Raw genomic sequence first — 23,147 nt, forward strand, 5'->3', positions numbered from 1 at the left:
AAACAGGGAAGTGTTCGCCAGCTACTACATGAAAAGATCAGAGATGCTTACACTCATCCACAGTTTGTGACTGATGTAATGAAGCCTCTGCAAATTGAAAACATCATCGATCAAGAGGTACTCTTAAAATAATTTTTGTTGTTTTATCATTTTAAATGTTGGGTATCTCTACATGGTTTATTGAACTTCTTCTGCAAATAGGTGCAGACATTATCTGGTGGTGAACTGCAGCGAGTAGCATTAGCTCTTTGTTTGGGCAAACCTGCTGATGTCTATTTAATTGATGAACCATCTGCATATTTGGATTCTGAGCAAAGATTGATGGCTGCTCGAGTTGTCAAACGGTAATATCCCGTTCATAAGAGTATTACATGTGATCATGTGTACTAGAAGACAAATGTGCTTAATATAGCACTTGAATATTTGATGATATAAAACTAAGATCTCAAAATCATGTGTTTTAGTTTCATACTCCATGCTAAGAAGACAGCCTTTGTTGTGGAACATGACTTCATCATGGCCACCTATCTAGCAGATCGAGTCATTGTTTTTGACGGTGTTCCATCCAAGAACACAGTTGCAAACAGGTAAACTATTTTCTAAACCATTCAACCTGATTATAAGTTCCAACACTTTTCCAATCAGCATATAAACATTACTCATACTATTTTAATTTTTAATAAGGAAAACTCTTGAAGTGATTAACTCCAAAGATTATTCGTATACCATATTGGATGACATTGGTTAGAATAGTGGGTTTTAGACTGTGGTATAACACTGACTCATGGGAATAAGGATGCAGAGCTTTGGGCCCCTCACCGTCTCTTTCTGGTTATGTTTTGTCTGCTTCTTTATTTGGGTGCGTGACTTGCCCAATTTACAAAGTTAGTGGTAAAGCTTACTATCCCCCAAATATCTGGTATAAATGTACAGCCAAGTTTAAAATGAATGATTTTACCTCTCCTCTTTTTTCTTTCATTTCTCCTTATTGGCTTGATAGAGAGCACTTGAAATATAAAGAAGCCTAACTTTCACAGTTTATGAGAAAGTTTTTTGTTTTTTGGTTTTTTTTATTTTATTTTATTTTTAAACTTTACATAATTACATAATTGTATTAGTTTTGCCAGATATCAAAATGAATCCACCACGGGTATACATGTGTTCCCCATCCTGAATCCTCCTCCCTCCCCATACCATCCCTCTGGGTCGTCCCAGTGCACTAGCCCCAAGCATCCAGTATCGTGCATCGAACCTGGACTGGCATCTTGTTTCATACATGATATTTTACATGTTTCAGTGCCATTCTCCCAAATCTTCCCACCCTCTCCCTCTCCCATAGAGTCCATAAGACTGTTCTATACATCAGTGTCTCTTTTGCTGTCTCGTACACAGGGTTATTGTTACCATCTTTCTAAATTCCATATATATGCGTTATTATACTGTATTGGTGTTTTTCCTTCTGGCTTACTTCACTCTGTATAATAGGCTCCAGTTTCATCCACCTCATTAGAACTGATTCAAATGTTTTCTTTTTAATGGCTGAGTAATACTCCATTGTGTATATGTACCATAGCTTTCTTATCCATTCATCTGCTGATGGACATCTAGGTTGCTTCCATGTCCTGGCTATTATAAACAGTGCTGCGATGAACATTGGGGTACACGTGTCTCTTTCCCTTCTGGTTTCCTCAGTGTGTATGCCCAGCAGTGGGATTGCTGGATCATAAGGCAGTTCTATTTCCAGTTTTTTAAGGAATCTCCACACTGTTCTCCATAGTGGCTGTACTAGTTTGCATTCCCACCAACAGTGTAAGAGGGTTCCCTTTTCTCCACACCCTCTCCAGCATTTATTATTCGTAGACTTTTGGATCGCAGCCATTCTGACTGGTGTGAAATGGTACCTCATAATGGTTTTGATTTGCATTTCTCTGAGAAAGTTCTTTTTTTAATGAGAAATTTATTATGCTTTTAGTGCTTAAATCTTACTGGGTTGAACTGTATGAAATTATGGATATTTAACCATTTAACCTATAAAAACAGTAAGTTCGTGTGATTCCAATGCAATATTTCATGGTGGATTTGCTGTTTGAATAATGCATCCAAGAAATAAAAGTACTTAAGTAAACTTCTTAAAATTCTTTTTTTTATTTAAATTTGAATAATGCATCCAAGAAATAAAAGTACTTAAGTAAACTTCTTAAAATTCTTTTTATTTAAATTTGAATAATGCATCCAAGAAATAAAAGTACTTAAGTAAACTTCTTAAAATTCTTTTTTTATTTAAATTTGAATAATGCATCCAAGAAATAAAAGTACTTAAGTAAACTTCTTAAAATTCTTTTTATTTAAATTTGAATAATGCATCCAAGAAATAAAAGTACTTAAGTAAACTTCTTAAAATTCTTTTTTTATTTAAAAATTGTCAATTATTGAAAATAATGTACTTTGTTAGGGAAATTACTTAGACTGTGTGAAAAAAAATGAAAGTGTTAGTTGTTCAGCTGTGTCCAACTCTGCGATCCCATGGAGTATAGCTTGCCGGTCTCCTTTGTCCATGGGATTCTCCAGACAGAATACTGGAGTGGGTAGCTGTTCTTTCTCCAAGGATCTTCCCAACCCAGGTCTTCCCCACAGCAGGTGGATTCTTTACCGTTTGAGCCACCAGGGAAGCCTTCAAATAATGATCCACGCTTTGTATTTAAAAAATACTTAAATGTTCTACACGTATGATATGATTTAGAATGGTTTTAGTAGTAGTTTAGGTGAGAAAAAATGATTAGTATAGAAATAGTATGGAAATTTTAAAAGGAATTATTACTGAAAACCATTATGTTGTACATAGTCTTTTCAGTGCCAATTTTCTAACATAATTGTACCTTCTCTGTTAAATTTTCTTCTCTCCTAAAAGTCTTAGATCTGAAAGTCTGCAATCACCTAATTTTTCTAAAGTAGTACTTCTGGCTAAATGTTTTTTTCCATATCATAAACATTTTAAACTGTGTTTGTTTTGCACAAAAATACAGCCAAACTAGCCAAGCAAAGACATTTTTTAATATAGATTTATATTGTGATTATACTATTATCGAGATGACTTATGATTGAGGAATTAGAGGAAACAGTTATTCTTAATGTTCTTAAAAAGTAATTAAATTGGGGGGAGGGTAAAAATCAATTGTAATTGATAGACTCTATTTTTCCTCCTAGTCCTCAAACCCTTTTGGCCGGCATGAATAAATTTTTGTCTCAGCTTGAAATTACATTCAGAAGAGACCCAAACAACTACAGGCCAAGAATAAACAAGCTCAATTCAATCAAGGTATGTAAAAATCTATCTCAAGTCACGGGTACTTTCTCAGTGTGGATAGTTGGAGAGTATGTTTTGAATTGAAGACTGTGTCATTAAAATTCTGTCATTTCCTTAGTTGTGAGATTCTGGTTTTTCACGTTTTAGTCCCTGATGGCACACATCAGTCTGGAGGCAGCACTTGTGATAGAGCTGCCACCACTGCATTATCTGAGTCACATGCGTTGTACTACTTGTGTTGAGGGTACTTGCCATTTAAAGTGTTTTCAGGGAAACTACACTTGAAATAGAGAAGTTTTTAGTTTTTTTACGCATTTTTTGTGCTTGCATAAGAACAATACGATTAAAATGTATGTTTTAAGAGTCTTAAACACTTCTTCAATGAACATTAAATTCTAAATAATGAAACAAAAAATTTGGTTAAATCTGCAGTCTTTTAATCGGCAGTTTTTTCTCCTTTGTGGTATGTAAAGTAATTGTGCACCCTATACTTGACGTTAAATATGGTTTTTAGAAAGCAGTCATTTCTTCATGCCCCAAAAAAATGCTAAAAAAGCGTTTCTGTGTTTCTAGTATGCCTGCAATGAATGCCTCCTTAAAGCACAGCTTCCGTTTCATGGCCCTCTCGCTATCGCCCTTTCATATTCTACTCCCCTAGCTTGGCTACTAAAACGTAAGCCCTTGGAAAGCAGAGACACAGTGCATATCACTTATTCTTAAGCACCTAACACAGACTCTGGATGCCTTTAGCCTTCACTATAATATTTTATGTTTACTCTCTAGCCAGGACAATGAAATGCAAGTTTTAAATTAAAACTGAATAGTTCCTCGGTTTTGAAAAGTGAATTAAGCAGAGAAAAGAACTAAATTTTAGAGCACTTTCATAAGAATCTCTTCTGAAGCCTTACCCTTTGTGCTGTAGTTTTCTTGAGTAGAGACTCAGTTCAGTCCCCAAGGACACTTATTCAGGATAGTCTCTGTATCAATTCATCCTAGACAATCACACCTGAGTTCTAATAAGGGAGGTGCTAGGCAGATAGGTAGATAGATCATTACTTGCCAATCTGCAAATGGTACTGGGAAAAACTATTTTTATATACATTTTGTATACTAGGCAGTTCCCAAACTGACATGGTTATATTTTTATCAGGAGCTTAAAGTTAAAAGGAAGAAAATGGAATTTTAATAGTTTTTTTGGAAACAGAATTTTATATAGCAAAATTTTGTTATGTAAAGGAATTTTGTGTGAGGTGTACCAAGGAAGGTGTCTTTGGTAGGTAGTGGAGGTGAGTAGCAGAATAGTAACCTTGCCTTTGAGCAGTGGGATGAGGAATTTCCAGAAGCAGCCAGTGAGTACAGAGGAGATTGTGGGACGCTGTTGTAAGCACTGGTACTACTGTGGGTAATCCAGCCCTGGCATACCGGAGAATGGTGTTGATTTCTGTTTGCTTCTCTTTGTTTTTTAGGATGTAGAACAAAAGAAGAGTGGAAACTACTTTTTCTTGGATGATTAAAGTGAATCGGAGAATATTGATAAGCCATTTATTAAGAGAAACATTTATTGGGATTTTTGTCATATAAAATTTAAATCAGGTTTTATACACCACATGCTCTAGAGCTTGAAGTATAATTTACTTACTGTAACATCAAAAGCCAGTTGTGTTATAAATTGTCTGAATACAGAAAATGCCACTTTTCTGATCTTGATGATAGAACCCTTTTTGTGCATAACATTCTAAAATGAAGACATTTCAAGCTATACAAATTACCTCCAGGTTTCCATAATGTATAGGAAGATTTTCAGTAGGTTTATTATATATTCATGTACCAAATGCTGAGCAGTGTTGCCCCCTTTTAAAAATCTTGAAAAAGGTTTCTGCACTTACATGGTTTGCCAAGTATGCAATTATAATGAAACTGCCCTTATTTTAAAATCCAATTGATTACTTCACTGATTAAATTTGATAAACAAACATCAGGATTATATTTGTTTTCAGTCTTTGCATTAAATTGTCAGTGTATTTAGACTTTGAAAGGAAGATGACTGCGGAACACCACTGCTGGAAACAAACTATTACCAACTTGAGCATTGTTTACAGTGTTTTTGGTGCTTATAAATACCCTAAGCAAACACAAATCATTTCAACACACGTTCCTCTTCCCCACCCCCCCAGAAAAACCTAAGTTGATTCTGAATTAGGTGTAGCATTCCATAAGATTCTATATTCTGTAGTTACTCTCAAGGTAATGTCATTCTTTAAATATACCTTTCTGTAATCACTGATCAAGATTTAGAAAAAAGTATTTTAAAGAATGTTTGTTTCCCTTAAAAGTACAGTACAGGTTCAAAATCTTTAGAGTTGGTCCCTAAGCATCTGTGTTTTTAAACTTCCACAGATTTCTGATGGGCAGCCAAGGACTGTGAGCCACTTTCCTAAAGGCAACAATACCGCCAAGGAATGCCCAGATAGCAATACAAAGTATCCCTTGGTACCAAATATATTTATTTCTAGGTTTTGAATATAGAGGATATTATCTAAATCTGTTTGACTTTTTTTTTTTAAGTTTTAGATAGTATGTAGCAGGAGTTCTAAAAACTGATCCAGATTTCTTGAACAGTGGGATACCTGTAGTGTGAAACCAGTTTCAAGTATACTTCTGCCTAATGCCCTGAACTGGGACTAACTCACACGACAAGTGGGAGAAGGAGTTTGCTGCTGCTAAGTCGCTTCAGTCGTGTCCGACTCTGTGCGACCCCATAGACGGCAGCCCAGCAGGCTCCCTCGTCCCTGGGATTCTCCAGGCAAGAACACTGGAGTGTGTTGCCATTTCCTTCTCCAATGCATTAAAGTGAAACGTGAAAGTGAAGTCGCTCGGTTGTGTCCGACTATTAGCGACCCCATGGACTGCAGCCTACCAAGCTCCTCCATGGGATTTTCCAGGCAAGAGTATTGGAGTGGGGTGCCATTGCCTTCTCCCGGAAAAGGAGTTTAGGACATAGAAAAACTTTTAGAGCTCCCTGAAACTACAGAAGCTTTAATTAATATGCAAACAGTTGGTGAAAAGTGGTTTAACTAAGACCCATTAGGCCTTTTAAAAAATTAATTTATGTGAGTATAATGTTTGTGAAAATTTCAAATATACAGAAATAAATGGAATAAAGAATTATGATTTCCCTTCATTTTACCCTCCCAGAGATTACCAGTGTTTAATAATATATATCCTTTCATGCTTTTTAATTAAGTGTGACTATGTAAAGGGTTTGCTTTGTACATAAATGGGATTATATTGAAATAAGTAGTGCCTATTTTTAAGGATAGGTTAAACTTGTGAATGATTATTTCAAATATATTGAATAAAATAAGACAAAAGCTATTTTTAATTACTTATTCTGTACTATGTCCTTAAAATATTTTTGATATAAGAACCGAGTTCTTTCTACTTATTGCTGATATAGAATATGTATCAATTGTATTTTTCATGTAAATGAAAATTTTAAAAAGGAATTCGATGTTACTTAAAATTTTGTACAATAGAAAAGGACTTAAAATATTAACACAAAGAAAAGTGTTTTATAAAATCTGTTAACCAACTCAAATACCTCAGTGCAGATGTTAACTCTCTTAAAAAGAATGAGACTGCTCATTATATCCTGATTAGAAAAAATTTCTAAGCAAAAAAGCATAGTGCAACGTAAGTTTATTATGACACCACTATTTATGAAAATGTGCAAAGTACTAAAATACATAAAAGGATACTCAGAAACAATGCTTTTGAGAAGGATAACTTGATGGTTAGGAACAGAGAACAAAGGAAACACACACACCTATTGCCTTTTGAATTTTACATTTTGTACATATCAACTGTTTAACATAGCATTTAGCAGTCTAAAAAAGTAGTGTATATGCAACTTAAGTTAACCTAATTTTACACCATAGCATCTTGAAGTCCAGTACCTTCTCTTGCTTACCAATTCAATGTGTAGTTTGGTGTCTGACATGTAGTTTTGCCTACTACTGTGTTGAAGGAATCAATCTACTCATCAGAGGTTCTGTTTCTATAGGACTGGGTAACTACTTACTTGGTTGTGTACACTCCCTCATTAGTATTTCATGTACGTATATGTAAAGCCCTGAACCCCAGTGTCTGGTGAGTTACGAGTACCACGTGGTTCTGAAGAGAGAGTTCTGGGTTGGAGAGTCAGAAAGGGCTACAAAAGAGGCAGCTGCCACGGAAAAAGAACCTATGAAGATGGTATAATAATCCATGTGAACCAGAAGACAGGTCAGGTCAGATATATCAGCGTGGGCACCCAAGAGCTTGGTGAGAGGAAAGGATGCAGGCAAGAGTGTGGTGAACTGTCAAGTGCCTCAAAGATTTAACGTGAAGTTTTTACATGGTTTGAGTAGGAATGAGGAAACAAAACCAGCTAGAGAAACAGAATTGTCAAATAATCGGTTCAGCAGCTTATAATTCTTTAATTTTCATTTTATTATTACTCACCAGTACCTCCTTCTTGCCTAATTGGTAGGATAAGCCGTGTGCTCAGCTGCAGCTGGTGGATCATAATTGGGCTAAGGCCATCATGACAGTCCTCTTCATAATATCCTAGTTGGTTGCAGCTCAGCATGGCATGTTGAGCAGTTATAGCCAGTAAGCTGAAGGAAGCCTCTTGGGAGTTTCTGGAAGCCCTTTTGCTTTCCTAATAAAAAGAGATATGTATCTGGTACACTTTTTTGAGGCGGTGTCGTGCCCACAAGGTGACAAAAAGGGAAATGCTGAGAAAGTCACAAGGATGCTAGCCCTGCCATTAGACACCACACAATGCCAGCAGCCACATTCCTTCCAGATTTCTTAGGAAAACAAATCCCTGTTTAAGCTGATAAACTCACGGATTTCTCTTGAGGTAAGAACCTTGGCTCTGACATCTCTTCAAAGGCTTCCCATTTACTAGTGCCAGGGGACTGGATGACCAGCTCAGAACCACTTTTCATCTTAGCTTGCAGATTCCTGGACATCAAACCTAACTAAACAAGTACGACTACAATCAGTGGATTGTTGTTTTTTCCTTAAGAATCTGGAAACCAGGCGAGGAGAGGCTTGTCTGTAGGGAATGTTTAGTTACCACTATTGTCCCTTTGACTGGGGTGCTCCTGGTGGCGGTGGTGTAGTCGCTTAGTCGTGTCTGACTCCCAAGACCCCGTGGATTGTAGTAACCTGCCAGGCTCTTCTGTCCATGGGATTCTGCAGGCAGGAATACTGGAGTGAGTGGCCATTTCCTTCTCCAGGGGTGCTCCTGATGTGAATGCTAATATAGGAGTTCAGCTCCCAACTGCACATGCCTGAGTCTGCCTCCCTAATGAGACTGGTAACCATGTACATCTATCCCCTCGTGGAGCACAGCCTTGTGTCATTTCATGTCTGTACCTCTGGTTTCTAGTCTCCATTTTTGGCCCCCGATTTCTGAACATATAAAAATATAAAGGACTAAGTTACACTACTAGTAAGAGGCATATCCTAGGTAGGTACTAAAAACAGCATTACTTTCTTAGTCTAGCTGAAGGCATTTAATCCAAAGTTTTCATTTTTAAAAAAACTAGCTTACTACAAAGATTTTTGTTATTGAAATCAGTTAATAATCTCCTAGTTCAGTATTTATATAACATTCGAAGAGATACAAGGCCTCTTCCCACAGTTTACTATACTTAACATCCCTAAGACTTTTTCTAAATGTGAAAAATAAAACGTGATCATAGTAATGACATGTATTTTAAAAGTCGATTTTTTTAAAAATAAAAGTTGATTTTTAAGCTCCAGTTTCTCTAATGAACTCAAAGGATCAATCTAAAAAAAATGGACATTCATACCAACATCTGTAGCTGGATGATTCTGAGGAGTGCATGATTCACTTTTGGTAGAGCTTATAGGGTCTGTGAAGGGAAATTGTACTTCCTCTTCTGCAGTTTATTCACATTCTTGTATCATTCCCTAGAGCTGCACTTAATTCAGCTAAGAGAAAGGTAGAAACTTGGGCTTAAAAGTATTTCAGTATACTGGCTACATTTTCAAATAAAACTTTCAAACAATGCTTTATCTAACTTAAAAATTCACTTAATCTATAAATTATTTGCAAATATTCTATACATTCCCATTTCATTTAATGACTGCTGAGAAAGAGAATAGGACTAGCTCTCAAACCACTTGGGGCTAGGTTCAAACCTAAATTCTACCACTTACTAGTCACATGATCCCAGCTTTATTATATATGTAATGTACCCCCACAGATCATAAATCCCAGGTGGTGTTTAAATGCACATACTATTTCCTGACTGGATAAAAGCCATGGAAACTCTTAACTTCAGAATTTCACTTAAATTCCTTCAAAGATTTATATCCTATATTATATATTACTGGTTAAAACCCTAGAGCCAAAGAATCACAAGCAGAATCGAGAGACAAAATTTAATATATGCACACGGTTTTATATATAATGCAGCATCACACCATGTAGGGCATTTACTCTTATTTTATACATTCAGATATGTTTGAAACACTTCTTAAGGCTACAAAACAGAACATAGAAAAATAAACAGGAATATATTCAACACTTACAAAAAGTGATATGATAAAGAATATAAAGTACTATTTTCCTTTCAACACTTCAAAAGATGTATATATACTTTTTTTTTACAAGTAACATCACAAATAATCACATCTTCACATGCTTTAAGTATTATTTGTACTCAGTGTAAGGCTATTATCATTTTTCATACATAAATTTTTTTCTAGCTCTGTAACAATGCAATTTTTTATCCATTCAAGTAAATTCAACCCCAAAGTTGCTGTTTCCCAGCATTAAGACATGCACCCACCCCTCTTGTAGGATTTTCTAAAATTTGTATTTCAGGGGAGAAAAAACCTAAATTAGTGGGAATTCCCAGTCAGTGGGAGAATAAGTGGCTTACACTAACAGCAAAACCTTAGTTCTTTGAAACTGACATACTGGAACTGAGCCATTATTAAGATGTGAAACAACACAATAGCATTTAGACGTTAAATAGGAAGCAAAATACAGTAAACAGAAATAGTGTAGCCAAATATGCATTCTTTTCAGCTACACTAAAATGGACCTTGCTTAGTACCCATAAGTGAAAGACTAAGGTAAAATAAATGAGGCATAAATAAATATTGCTAGTTCTAGGATGGCTGAAAGTTTTCTAAACCAGAAATGGTTAGAAAGGAACTTTATTGCACCAAGTCAATTATAAGCAAGTTTGCAGTTCACAGGCATTATTCAACCTTGAGTCACAAAGGAAACACACTGCAAGAATATAGAGTTGGCATCAAATATGATGACATACCAGTAGGGAAAACCTACTCCGGCCAGGCCCCAGCAGGGTCTGAACTTAGGTCAGCCGTGAAAACGCACACACAGGTTAACAGGGAACAACAGGATGAGGACTACCCAGATGCTAGCATCCTGCCGCCAGTGAGTATGTGGAACAAGAACTGAATCTATATGAGAGGAAATGAAATATACACAATACTAAAAGGAAAGGGGCTGGAATCAAGTTTAGCAAAAGCCAACAAAAATGAGAAGAAGTGAGCTTTGGTCATGCTAAACGTTTGTTCTTCAAAATGTATATGATCGTTAAGAGAGTAAGTTTCATAATTTCCAACTCAAAATACAAATGATTCTCACTTCTAAGCTTTTGCTTTTCTCTGAAACACTTTTATCTCATATCAACATACTATATAACTCAGTTAAAATGGAGGACAAAACTTTCTTGGCCCTAGTTTGACCTCAGCGTAAGGCAAAACCCCTGGACTGATACACTGAAAACCTAAAGGAAAAACAAAACAGACCTTCCTGCAAAGACTGATAATTTTAAAACCTAATAATCAAAAGTCAGAGTTCTTTCTTCTTATTCCAGAGGTCACTGACTAAAGTACCAACTGCTCGAGTTCTCCTTCAGCAGTTTCCACCATGTCCTGGAGGTAAGTATGGGAAACAGGAAGCAACTCGGCATTTCCTTCGGGAACTATAGAGTATTCTGTTACTCAACTGAGGTAAGACAGAGGGACAGTGAAGAGACAAAACAGTATTCTTTCCTATCCAATTTTAAAACATTTCCAGAAGAAACAGAGATCAAATCCCAGTCAAGAAAACAAAGGACACAGGAAAAGAATGAATTTTTTTTTTTTTTTTTTGGACTCCTGAGATCAAACATACACTGCTGAACTTTTCAATCTTGTCACTATAACTAATGTAATTTTCCTTAAAATGATCAGGTAAGCTAATCTTAAAAGCATGAGCTGAAAGTGGAGGACCCTCTCATCTTCTCATTCTATAACAACTGTTGATGGTGACTAAGAAAAAAAATTCTTAAGCAGTACCTTCCCCAGTTATCTGGCTTAGGTGACAACAGAAATTCCTTTCAACAGGTTCTCTCAAGAATCTTTTTCTTTTCCACACAACAATCCCAGTCTACAAATTTCTACCTAGCACCATCATAATAAAATGTTATCTTTCAAAGTGCTCTCTAAAATCCTATGTTACAAAACATCTACACACTAATCACTACTCAAATCAGCAGTTACACAGACATCAGGTAATTAAAACAAAGAGGTAAATAACCATTATTACAGTACAGTGGAGATTCACTGAGCCGAGCTGGCATCCAAACATTCCCGTAGGTTAGCAGAGAACCCAGAAAACTCATCTGCTTCAGTCTGTCAAATTCAAGTGAATTGTATTTGCTTTTAAAGTAATTTGCTAAAAAAAAAAAATCTACTTTTGGCTAGGTGTACTACACATGGCATGCAGAGAGAAATTACTACATTATTTGCATAGCACTCAAACTTCCTGATCAAAGGAGAACATAAAAAAGCATAGATTTCACATTGATATGTACAAATAAGAAATACAAGCTACAGCAATTTTCTTCCACAGTAACATAGATGAATGAATACTGTGTTAATTCAGAGAATGGAATCTCCTCGAAATGGGAACAGAGTGCAACATGCAGAGGGAACTTCTAAATGAATACTGCAGAGACCAGAAGGAAGCAGGATCAGAGACACATTACCAAAAGGGCAACAAGCTACACGATGCAAAGCAAATCCATAGTCTAGCAGCATCCTCCAGAAAAAGAACTCAAAGTCACAATCATCCTTTTTTGTACAATAGTTCCAGCCGAGACAAATCGAACATGCAAGTGTCAAGTGGTACACATAAACTGATGGTGCAAAAAAGGAAAACGAAACACAGTAACTCTATAGAAACCTATCAGGCTAAAAATTTAACATTTCTTCTCACAAAATATTTAAATCTGTCAGTGCATTAGTGTTAAAGTGGCATTAAAAAACTTCTGCAGTTTTAACAGATGCAGATTATTTTCAAAATGCATAGCATCTACATTTCTTTCGAGTAGGCACCATGATATTTACACCAGTGCTAAGAATTCTTGGTGGGAACAGCCATTTCATTAGATTTCCTATGATTTCTTAAACATCTATTCTTGTATGCAATCTCAAGTTCAACAAATACTCACCAAAATTCAAAAATATACCCTATGAATATTAAAAGAACTATATACAACATTTCTAAGACACAGGTTAATAGGCTGCCTTATGTGTAATATTAAAGAGAAGACATCATTCAAGTTTGACAGATATTGAGATGAAAGGCCTTTGGGTTGGAAGCGTTTCAAAAGACAACAGTGTTTTAGGCTAAGACCTGTTTGAGCCCAGTTTATGACTAAGGCATTGCATAATAAAATATACGTTTCTATTTGGTGCGATGTTATGTTTTGGACTCTATAGTGTGTCGAATGGTGTATTTTGTCACTTTAGTAAACACTACAAAGCACACATTTCCAACATCTGAAATTAAACTTATATAAGGAAAAACAAAAACCAAACACTAAATCTATAATGGTTCATATTAAGCTGTTTATAAAAAATACTTTAACAAACTTATTTCCTACTTTTTATAGGGGCAGTCACCCGATAAATAGACAGGTTTTGTACGCAGAAAAATGGCAACACCAGGAATTCACCTGCCCCCGTGAACACATATCCAAAATCTCCTGTCCAGAATGAGAGTGAAGGTAAAGGGGGAGGGGTGGAGAGAGTTCCAATTTGGGTTTTTATTGGTTTTGTTTGTTTTAAAGCCTTCAGAGACATCCCGCCCAAGCAAGGGCTTCCGCTCTAAAACGGCAGCAGCGGCGTCAGGTGTGCTGCCCCCGATGGCCGTCCCCCATCCCCGACCTCCTCCTGTCCCCGCGGTAGGGCCGGCCGCGGGCGTTCCGGTGGTACTGGTAACCCTCGTCGCGGCTCCTGCTCGGCTGCCCCTTCCAGGACTCCTCGCCTCGAGCGTGCGGGTACCCGCCGCGGCCCGAAAAGCCCCAGTCGCTCTTGTACTTCCTACCCCCGAAAGTCTGGTTATAGAACTGCTTGGAGCGACCGCTCCTCAGAATGTGAGACACCTCGTTTTCATCCTCTGAGCTCTCTTCTTTTGGTCTCTGCACCCTGCTGTCCACAGAGTTGGCCCCGCTGACCACATCAGCAGCAGTCTTGGGCTCTTTCCCTTTTTCTGGTTTTTCTTTCAGGCTTGGAATGGTCCTTTTGGGCTCAAGTCCCGCGGGCCCAGCTTCCCTCTCTCTGTTTAGAAGCTGAGCAGGAACGTGCGCCTCGCCCTCGGCGGCAGGAGGGCCGGGAGCCGCGGCCGGCTCCGCCTTCGGCGTCTGCGAGGCGCGCTCAGCCCGGCCATCTGACTTGCTCGCGCCGGCTTCAGGGGGAGCATGGGGGTCCTCGCCCCCGGCCTCGGGAAACTCCTCTGCTGCTGACACGGAAGCACACTCTTTAGAGAGATCCAGGTTTTCCAGGGGCAGATCCAATTCTCCTTTCTCATCGGAGGGCAGAACGATATTCTGCCTCATGACTGGATTCTCGATGAATCCCTGAAAAGGGTACCCATACCAAACGTGAGGAAAGAAAGGCGGTGCGATGGGGACCGGGCCTAAGAATGGGTTCGGGCCAAAGGACGGCTGCGGGAACATGTTCTTGCCGCTCAGCGACTCCTCATAGTCGGCGTGAAGGAGCTGCCCCGCATTCTCCGATTCTAGGTCCGCCGGGTAGGACAGCTGTCCGTGACTGTCAGACACCTGAGACGGAGGCATGACCAGGGGAGAGGAAAACGTGGGCGGCCCCATCTCTGCCTGTGGCATCTGGCCGTTCACGCTGCCTTCGGGCTCCATGGGGAAGTGTGCGTCTGGACATGTACAGTCACTCTCGTTCTGAGCAGAAGGAGCTTCTTGGAACCAGGGGTTTTGAGGATACATAGGAACAGAGACCTTTGGGTACATCCTGCAGGCCGCCAGGTAAGCCTGGTGCAGAGGGTACAGGTAAGAGTGTGGGGCCCACATAGGACAACTATATGCCTGAAAGAGACAAAAAAAAACAGTAAGATAAACTACATGGCAGGGGGTTTGCAGGGGGAGAAGTTTGAGCGGGCTCAAGATAAGTTTCTCACGTCTGCAAAGACCAAAGACGAGACCCCTCTGACACACAGCATGCAGAGGAATCACCAAAATAAGTCACTGCCAAAAGACTGCATTCCTTGTTCCTGGTCTGAAATCAACTCACAGCCCTGATAGAGGTTTGACCGGAGACAGTAATGAGCCTACCCACAGACTACTGTGATCAATAATTCCACCCTGTAGACCTAACTGCACAGAAGGAATCTGGGGTGACAGAGATCTCAAAAACCACCAGCAGCAATCAAGCCTCCAATTTCCAACATCTTTGGAATGACCTCCACTCATGTTCTGGCCCTACCACTAACTCAGTATGTGAGCCCATTAGCCAACTAGCTACCTAGACTGGACAGGTTCTATCATTAAAAATGCTGGTACAGAAGTAGGTGATCCCCAGCATTTGGACTCCATGGTTATAGAAGCCCCCAGAGCAATCCAACTGCAAGGACTAAATTTAGACCTCTAGTCAGGTAAGGCTAAATAATGAAATGAAATACTCCGAATTGTTGCCCAGCAAAAGGTTCAGCCTAAACAACAAAACAAAGAAAAACTTACCAGATTACTGGCTAATTAATCAATTAGCTGTACAGCCAACATTAACTAGAGAAATATAAACTAGGCAATGAATGTAGTAGATGGAGAAATTAATCAAGCCTGTTTTTATGAACTGGTCTGTAGGCCATGATAGCACTTCATGTTTTAACCGTCCAGAACCCACAGAAACGAATCCGGACAGGAGATAACACTACACTGACAAGAACAGAGCCCTCCAGCTCTTTCTAAGACGAGCCATCTCCAGGCTGACCACCTCCTGCAGGAACCTCTGCTCTGCCAGGGAGCCCTGCCTTCCACGGCTGGCTTCCTCTCAGCCTTTCAACGACTGAGGCAGGGAAAAAGAGCACCACCCCATTCCACAAATGCAAACAGGCAGGTTCCGACGCACTCCAGAACTCGCCCAGGGCCGGAAGTGCAGACCTCTCACCTAACTCAAGAAGCGCTTCCGCTAGGCTGGTTCGCAAACACACTCTCAGGGTTAAATCACTGTCAATCAAAAGGAAAAGCGGGCAAATGGCGGGGCCTCAATCACCACCAAAAACAAACTGTAAGGCACTGAAAATGCCAGTTCTTAAAATAATAAGATTAAGGAAGCCTTAGGTTATTGACCAACAGGTTAGAATTAGTAATTTAAAACAGTATTAAAAAAAAAAAAGACAGTATTAACTTAAAATAACTTTAAAATGATAAAATGTAAATACCTTTACACCAAGATTGAAGAAGAATCGAAGAATGTTCTTATCTGAAAATAAGCAACATCAACACTAAAATTATACATTCACAAAAAGCTTTTTCTCATTATCCTCAAATGATACATAGTTCTAAGGACAATGGTGCCTACTTGAACTGTTTTCTCTCACCTGTAATACAAAACATGAATTAAAAATTATAACCAAAACCAGGCTCCATTACTGTAGGGTGATTCCGGGTTCAACACACTTTTTCTACTCTAACATGCAAGTCCCAAAATGGCTTAAACTGAGATTTTTATGACTAAAAACAAATCTGTACAAAGAAAACCCACATGTTCACTGCACTTTTTTTTAAACTTCTCTGTGGGATTTAAAACATCATGAAATAAAAATGTTGGGGGATAAGAGTAAAAATCAACATAAAACTCATTAACAAGATTAGTAGGATAACACTAGCTCGGGTATTCATTTAACATTAGCCAGTTACCCACAGAGTCAAACATCAAACCGTTGACTAATAAAATTATCTACAACTATCCAGGCAAGGAGCAGTCACTGCATTACTCTCTCAGTTTTGCAGTTAGGGAAGTTCACAAACTAATCTCTTTAGAAAACAGAACAAATTTAAAAAGAATTCCTGTAAAATATATATACATATATATATATACATGATTGCATGCAGTACTATAATGACAGCTATTATGTGTTATACTCATTTCTTATAATTGTTTCATGGACATAAAAAGAATAGTTCCAAACACCAAACCACTGATATGAAAAACTCAGTAATGTTTAGTTGTCTAGTTAGTAACACTATTAAGGCTTAATTCAAAACGGATTCAGGCTTTTTGCAAACATGATGGGGGATGCTGCAGTTACTAAATGTATAAAAACACATCCCATCATAGAGAAGCTGAAACAAGAATGAGTGACGGACAGACAGCCGCACCTCTGCTGTCCTCCCCAAGCCAAATCCTCCAGCTTACTCAGCAACCTGACCTCTGTCCTCAGAATTCTCACTGAACTCACAGCAGTACTTGATAAATAAAATTAACCTGAACCTGGGAGGAGGCGCTCACCTTTAGGCAGGTCCTCCCCTGTGTGACACAGTGAATAAGGTGGTGCGATGGCTCGATCTCCCTTTTCGTTACAAGGAAACCCAGGATACAGTGGGTCCTGGTAAAGGCTCAATGTCTGAGGCAAAGGCATCAAGGGCTGGTTCACGGCCTGTATTGACACAGGAACTGGAGACGGTGTCAAATGAGCTTGGGACACAGCAGAATCAGGTCCGGTAGTCAGAGTCTGTGTCACTGACAAGACAGGAATTTGGGCAGGGACACCTACGAAAGAAAGGGAAAGGAATCAAAAGCTATGAAGAGGTAAAAGATAATTCTCCTCTGCAAATAAAAGGTAACGTTAGGCTAAAAGGTAAGGAATGCCATCTCATTACACAGCTGGGAAAACAGCATGCGCTTAAGCAATCTAAAGAAGTACTTATGTCAACCAAGCACCCTCCTGGCCATGCAGGAGGAAATGAGGACAAAAAACCGGCTCTGGGCCAGTAACAGCTCTTACACACATAGGTAAGACACACAGCCTGTGTCTCGTGGGGCCATAAGGAGCTGAGGGGGTTGGAGGGGACTGAGAACTGCAATGCCAGCACCAGCAACCACAGCTCACAGGCCTTGCTCCCGAGACCGTGAGGGCGGGTCTTCAATGAGCACCACATGAACCCCGCCCTCCACCACGGGAAGCAGAGCAGCACGGAGGACCACAGAAAGTTCTGAGGCTCCATGCACCTGACCCTGCTCTGAGGTCAAGCTCACACACAAGAATGTCAAGACTTGGAGGACTTTTGCTGGTTGGTTCCATCAACTTTTAAAAATGTTATCTAACCTGTTGGTCCAAACGTTGTAGGTTCGCTCGGCCAGGCGGGCACAGTGGCTGGTAAGGAAGGCACCGCAGGAGTTAGATGTACCTCTGGAGAAACTAGAAGGGGAGCTGGATTTGACAGAGACACATGTTCTGCTGGCTTCTTCAAGAAGAAGGGGTGCAAAAAGACAAGAGTTCATTGTGCTTAACACTAATTCATCCACCGAATGCATCATGAGTTGCCTGCCTCTTACACAGCTGCAGTTTCTACATAAATGGTCTTTCTTCTGGTCTTCGAAATGAAAGGAAAAACACAGGCGCTAAAATCCCATACTAACAAATCTGATCCAGTGACTGCCCACCAAAAGTCACAGAAGTCACCAGTGGGGTTAGAAACAAACTATAAAGCAACTTGAACCAAATGCTTTAAGGCAAAGACGCAAAGTCATTGAAATCACCCTGCAATTCATGAGTCTAGAACAGCTCCTCACACAAAGAGCTAACATAAAATCATACGCTTTCTACACAACATGAAGGATGTTAACTGAAAGACACAGAATAAGAACTTTCTCTACTCCTGTATTAGACCAAGAACCAAAACAATCTGTTAGAACTCAGGTTCTTTCACCATTAAATCTGTAAGCTGGCAGTACTGCCCTTTAGACATGTCCTTTCTAATCTCTTCAATCATTACATTCCTTCCCTTCTATGACATAATTGGTAAGCATGCAGAAATGTCTCTTTAAGTTCTGAAAGAAAACAAATTTCCCTTCAAAAATCTTATTTTCAAGCCAACTCATCACAAAGGCTCATCACAACATAAAGTACCAGATAAAAACTTATTCAAATTCAATTCAGAAGAATGGTTTCTATGTCCAGAAAACATTCCATTGAGACCACTCCAGACTAACCAAGAACAGAATTAGAGAAAAATTGTAATTGGATTCCAATTATGATCTATTAATAAATTCTCCCATTTCCTATTATTTTCTATTTTTAAATAGCATTCAATGTCAAATGCAACAATGTACTTACTTGCTCTGTAGGAGGTGGGCACTCTAATTTCTTTGATTTTGATGGTGATGAAATTCTTGCACACTTATCATTGCTAATATTCTTTGGAAGCAAAAAAAAAAGGGGGTGAGGGGGATCATTATCTATTTCAAACACCCACATTCTGGGATAACTGTGCTACCTTTATAGTTCACCTACGTGCACCTGACTGAATCCTCTAACAACTGAGTATTTTTTTCAATTGTATCTGGTCTTCAACAGGTAGCTAATTTTGCCTGAATGTCTTTATTACATCAAACTATATGGCAGTTTTTACCTTGGGCATGGTTCCAAAACAGCATTTTCCCCTCAAAAATCTGTAATACTATGGAGTAATGGAAAGTAAAGGTCATCATAATGTACCATAGAAGAAATGGTTATAATTTGTGAGTGTATCAATTTTCCTCAAGCGTTGTAACTTTCTCCCAATTTTTTTTCTACTTCCATAATACTTTGTTACAGCTTCCCTGATGGCTCAGTAGTAGACAATCTGCTTGTTGATGTCGAACCCCCTGGATTTGGAAGATCCCCCAGAGAAGGAAATGGCAACCCACTCCAGTATTCTTGCCTGGGAAATCCCATGGACGGAGGAGCCTGATGGGCTACAGTCCTTGGGGTCGCAAAAGAGCTGGACACGACTTAGTGACTAAACACCACTTGTTATAAAATGATGAAAACATCTCCATCTTTTTCTGCACTACCACAGTGTTAAGGAAGAAGAAAAAGACGCAATCAGTATTTAAAACATTTACCTCCAATGTGCCTGGCTCAGGTTTTTTATCCAAGGAAATATGTCCATGGACAGAGTCTATAACAGATCAAGATAAAAGAGACAGCATCAGCCACTAGTCAGGTGTGAAGACAGAACAACAAAACATGGAGACAGAGAAAGCTGGAAGTGCCAGGTTAACCATGATCAGTCAGCGAGTAAGAGTTTCCACAATTATACACCATGCTTTACCTAGCTTGAGTTAAGGCTTCTCTGCAACAGTGAGATGCGACAGTACATTGCTCAATCATTAAAAACTAAGAGTTCTTTTCCCCATGCCTGACTTTAGGCCAGAAACAGATCTCCAGCATCTGCTTTCCAATGATGAAATAACATGCCTTTATCTTTCCGTTCTTCGGTGTCCATTCTCCGCCTGCTTCCTTTTCGATCGCTTCCATGGGACGATTTTCTCTGGACGCCTGGGTTGCTACTCTGAGAAGCTGACTGGCTGACTGATGAACTCTTAAACAAAACCCAACACTTTGTGTTAAAAGATTTACTCACAAGTATACAAACAGAAGTCTTGTAATTAATCTTACTGTTCACACATCTGACTAAAAATCTCAAAATTCACCACCTTATATCTGTAAACTTCCCAGCCCACAAAAAAAAAATACAACCTAGGGTTCATATTAAATACTCTACAGTAACTGGCTTATTAATAAGCCAAAGGCTGAGGCAGTCAGACGCTTGGCCTAGTAGTTAAGACTTCTTCACATGCCCACATTTCAAGAAGCCACTGGGACCGAACCTTTACTATGCAACTTACATTTCCATTCTCTGCACAAAGAATAGCACCCTTCACACCAACCTTCAAAAGCAGCACTGCAGAGCCATAGTCCTTTGGGGAAGTTGGAGGGGGGCACCCCAAGGGCAAGGGGCAGATACAGTCACTAGGACTCTTCTCACTAAAATGCCACTGACTGTCAGCAAACCTCTCCAAGCCCTGCATGAGCTCCAGCTTCTAACTGGTGAAGCACAGGGACTGGAATAAGTCTGGCTTTTCAGCTCAGTTACCACTGAAGGCCTCTGCTCCCCTAGGATCTCTGAGGAAATACCACACACAGCTGAGAAGAGATCTCAGCCTTCAGTGGCAGGCGTTTTCTAGAAGAAAACCTGAGTCACTATCAAGTCCAAGACAGGATCAAAAGACTGTTTAAACACAGTAAGTATAAAGACCTCATTTTAACAATCAAAACATTTCACCATCTATTCCCACATTATAGTAGTTCTCACCATTCACTAACTGAAAGACAAAAAGCTGTGAGTAGAAGCTTAAAAGATCGGTAGTTTTGTATTATCTAAATATTATGGAAAATAACATATCACAGAGATAAACTACACAGAACAGAGATGATGCCTAATTCAAATATGAATTTGGGCACGTCTTCCAACGATTCCTAAACTCCAATCCCTGTGCCAGCCTGAACTATTCTACTCCAGGTGAGCTGGTCTCAGCTCAGCCTCTCCACCTCTTTAAGAATTCCAGAGGCCAGAAAACAATGTGTGGCGCTTTACTGTTTTATATTGCTATAAATATACATACCAAGAGATAATATACATACACATATACACATACATATATATCCTATAAGGTAGCTTCTATAACATTCCATTTTGCTTGTTTATTCCACTGTTAAGAAGTGTTCCAACCACAGCTCATGTGCCTCCCAGGTGCTCACAGCTGCGTCACAAGTCACTTAGTGCCACTCATCACTATGTCAGACCACAGGCTCAGGGAGCCCGGTGCCCCCACACTCAAGCAGCTACCCTGCCCGTGTGTGCCAATGACCTTCCTCACACAGCATTTACTGTTTCCCCTTCTGACTCCCTCAAAAGAATTAAGACACTTAAAGGCAGAGAACGTTTGTCTCTTGTCTCATCAAGAAGCACCCGTCACAGCTCAGCATCTGACACAGGAAGCAACGGCGAAGCCACAGGGTTGCACCCACCACCATCTCTAGCACTGACTGCTCTGAACCACAGCTCTCATCTGTATGTACCAGGTTTTTCTTAATAGGTCCTGGGTATGTTTAATAAGGAACACTGAAAAGAATGTCCCAAATTTACAGAAGTATCCTGTTGACTAAATCATACACCTCCACGGCTTAGGGTAAGTCACTGGCTTTGGCTAGCAAAAACAAACAAGCTTCAGTTCAAAACAAAATACTCAACTTGAAGTCAGATAAACAATCAACTCATCTCAACTCTGCCACCAACTAGAAATATCTTTAGACCTCATTTGCCTCATGAAGATGAAAAGGAAGGGAGGCTACGTCATCTCCAAGGTAACCGTCAGTGTAAAAATGATTCATCTACCATTAGAAACTATGGCTGAGTACAAAAACTGGACTAAGGAGAGACTTCTGAAGGGTAACTTTTCCAATTCCTTTTTATATACATACAGAAAGGGCTGGGAAAGCCTGTTCATCTCTGTTCTGAATCTCATAGAGTAAGCGAGACTCTTCTATAGCTTGCTTCTCTCTGCGCTCTTCTGGAGAGAGGCCGAAATAGTTAGGTTCTCGAGTCGTGGCATCAAAATCCTCAGCTCTCTCACGATCAGGTTTTCTGTCAAATAAGACATTCTTGGATGAAAAAAAGACAATGTATTGTGTACCTAAAATAATCTAAAATAACATTTTTAGCAATACAAATATTTGCTATCTTAGCTACACTGTGACATTACAGAACTCTTAGCTGCCTGATTAAAAATGTTTAGCAAGAGGAAGCACCTGAATTATTCGGATTTCAGAGTCAAGATGACAAACTTACAATGCAGGAAAAGAAAAATATAACTCACTTCCAAATGATACACATTATCACAGATTTTTCTTCTCAATGGAACATAAATATAAGCATTGTATCTTTTCTTTATGCCATATTCCAATATTTTCATAAGACTTCTCTTTCCAAGGAAAGGGAAAGTTACTAGTTTAGACCTCAAAAGCATTCTCATTTTCTATTCTAAGTAAAGGACAATATTAAAAGAAACACCAGGACCACCTTCCTGCTTCTTAATGACACTATCCAGAGAAGATGAAAGCTGGGGGAAAAACGCACGAGGCGAGATACTAATTGTACTGCTGTCATTTCAACATAACTTTGGTCAAAGGAGGAGATGACAAAGTTCATGAATAGAGTCGAGTAGCCCATAACATGACTCTAACATTTCACTATTACAGGCAATATGAGTACTATTTCTTCTACGTCTAACGGTTTCACAACAGTGGGAAATGAAAATCCAAAGCCTACAAGAAAAATCTGTGAAGAGATACCATCTCCCTAAAAAGAGTGGGAAGGATACAGCTGATAGCATCTGATTCTTTTCCTCTGAAAGAAAGAAAGGCCATTTCATGTCCTCA

At 39.2% G+C, this 23,147-nt stretch overlaps 2 protein-coding genes across 4 annotated transcripts in view; one reads left to right on the plus strand and one right to left on the minus strand.

The window, feature by feature from the left end:
- ABCE1 (ATP-binding cassette, sub-family E (OABP), member 1) overlaps positions 1–6,985 on the plus strand; it is a 32,992-nt gene extending 26,007 nt beyond the window's left edge. For both annotated transcript variants that reach the window (XM_010839121.1, XM_010839122.1), the window contains exons 14-18: positions 7–117; positions 202–344; positions 465–587; positions 3,205–3,316; positions 4,771–6,985. In XM_010839121.1, coding sequence (XP_010837423.1) covers positions 7–117; positions 202–344; positions 465–587; positions 3,205–3,316; positions 4,771–4,818 — 537 coding nt within the window. In that variant the 3' untranslated portion in view covers positions 4,819–6,985. The remainder of the gene's footprint in view (positions 1–6; positions 118–201; positions 345–464; positions 588–3,204; positions 3,317–4,770) is intronic.
- A 2,767-nt stretch (positions 6,986–9,752) lies between these two features.
- The window catches only part of OTUD4 (OTU deubiquitinase 4), a 42,229-nt gene continuing 28,834 nt past the window's right edge, over positions 9,753–23,147 (minus strand). For both annotated transcript variants that reach the window (XM_010839125.1, XM_010839126.1), the window contains exons 14-21: positions 22,191–22,353; positions 20,124–20,247; positions 19,769–19,824; positions 18,999–19,079; positions 17,988–18,126; positions 17,171–17,431; positions 16,101–16,141; positions 9,753–14,748 (exon numbers count right to left, since the gene is read on the minus strand). In XM_010839125.1, coding sequence (XP_010837427.1) covers positions 13,537–14,748; positions 16,101–16,141; positions 17,171–17,431; positions 17,988–18,126; positions 18,999–19,079; positions 19,769–19,824; positions 20,124–20,247; positions 22,191–22,353 — 2,077 coding nt within the window. In that variant the 3' untranslated portion in view covers positions 9,753–13,536. The remainder of the gene's footprint in view (positions 14,749–16,100; positions 16,142–17,170; positions 17,432–17,987; positions 18,127–18,998; positions 19,080–19,768; positions 19,825–20,123; positions 20,248–22,190; positions 22,354–23,147) is intronic.

Source organism: Bison bison, unplaced genomic scaffold (genome assembly GCF_000754665.1).
Source record: "Bison bison bison isolate TAMUID 2011002044 unplaced genomic scaffold, Bison_UMD1.0 scf7180017864111, whole genome shotgun sequence".
Taxonomy (NCBI): Eukaryota; Metazoa; Chordata; class Mammalia; order Artiodactyla; family Bovidae; genus Bison; species Bison bison.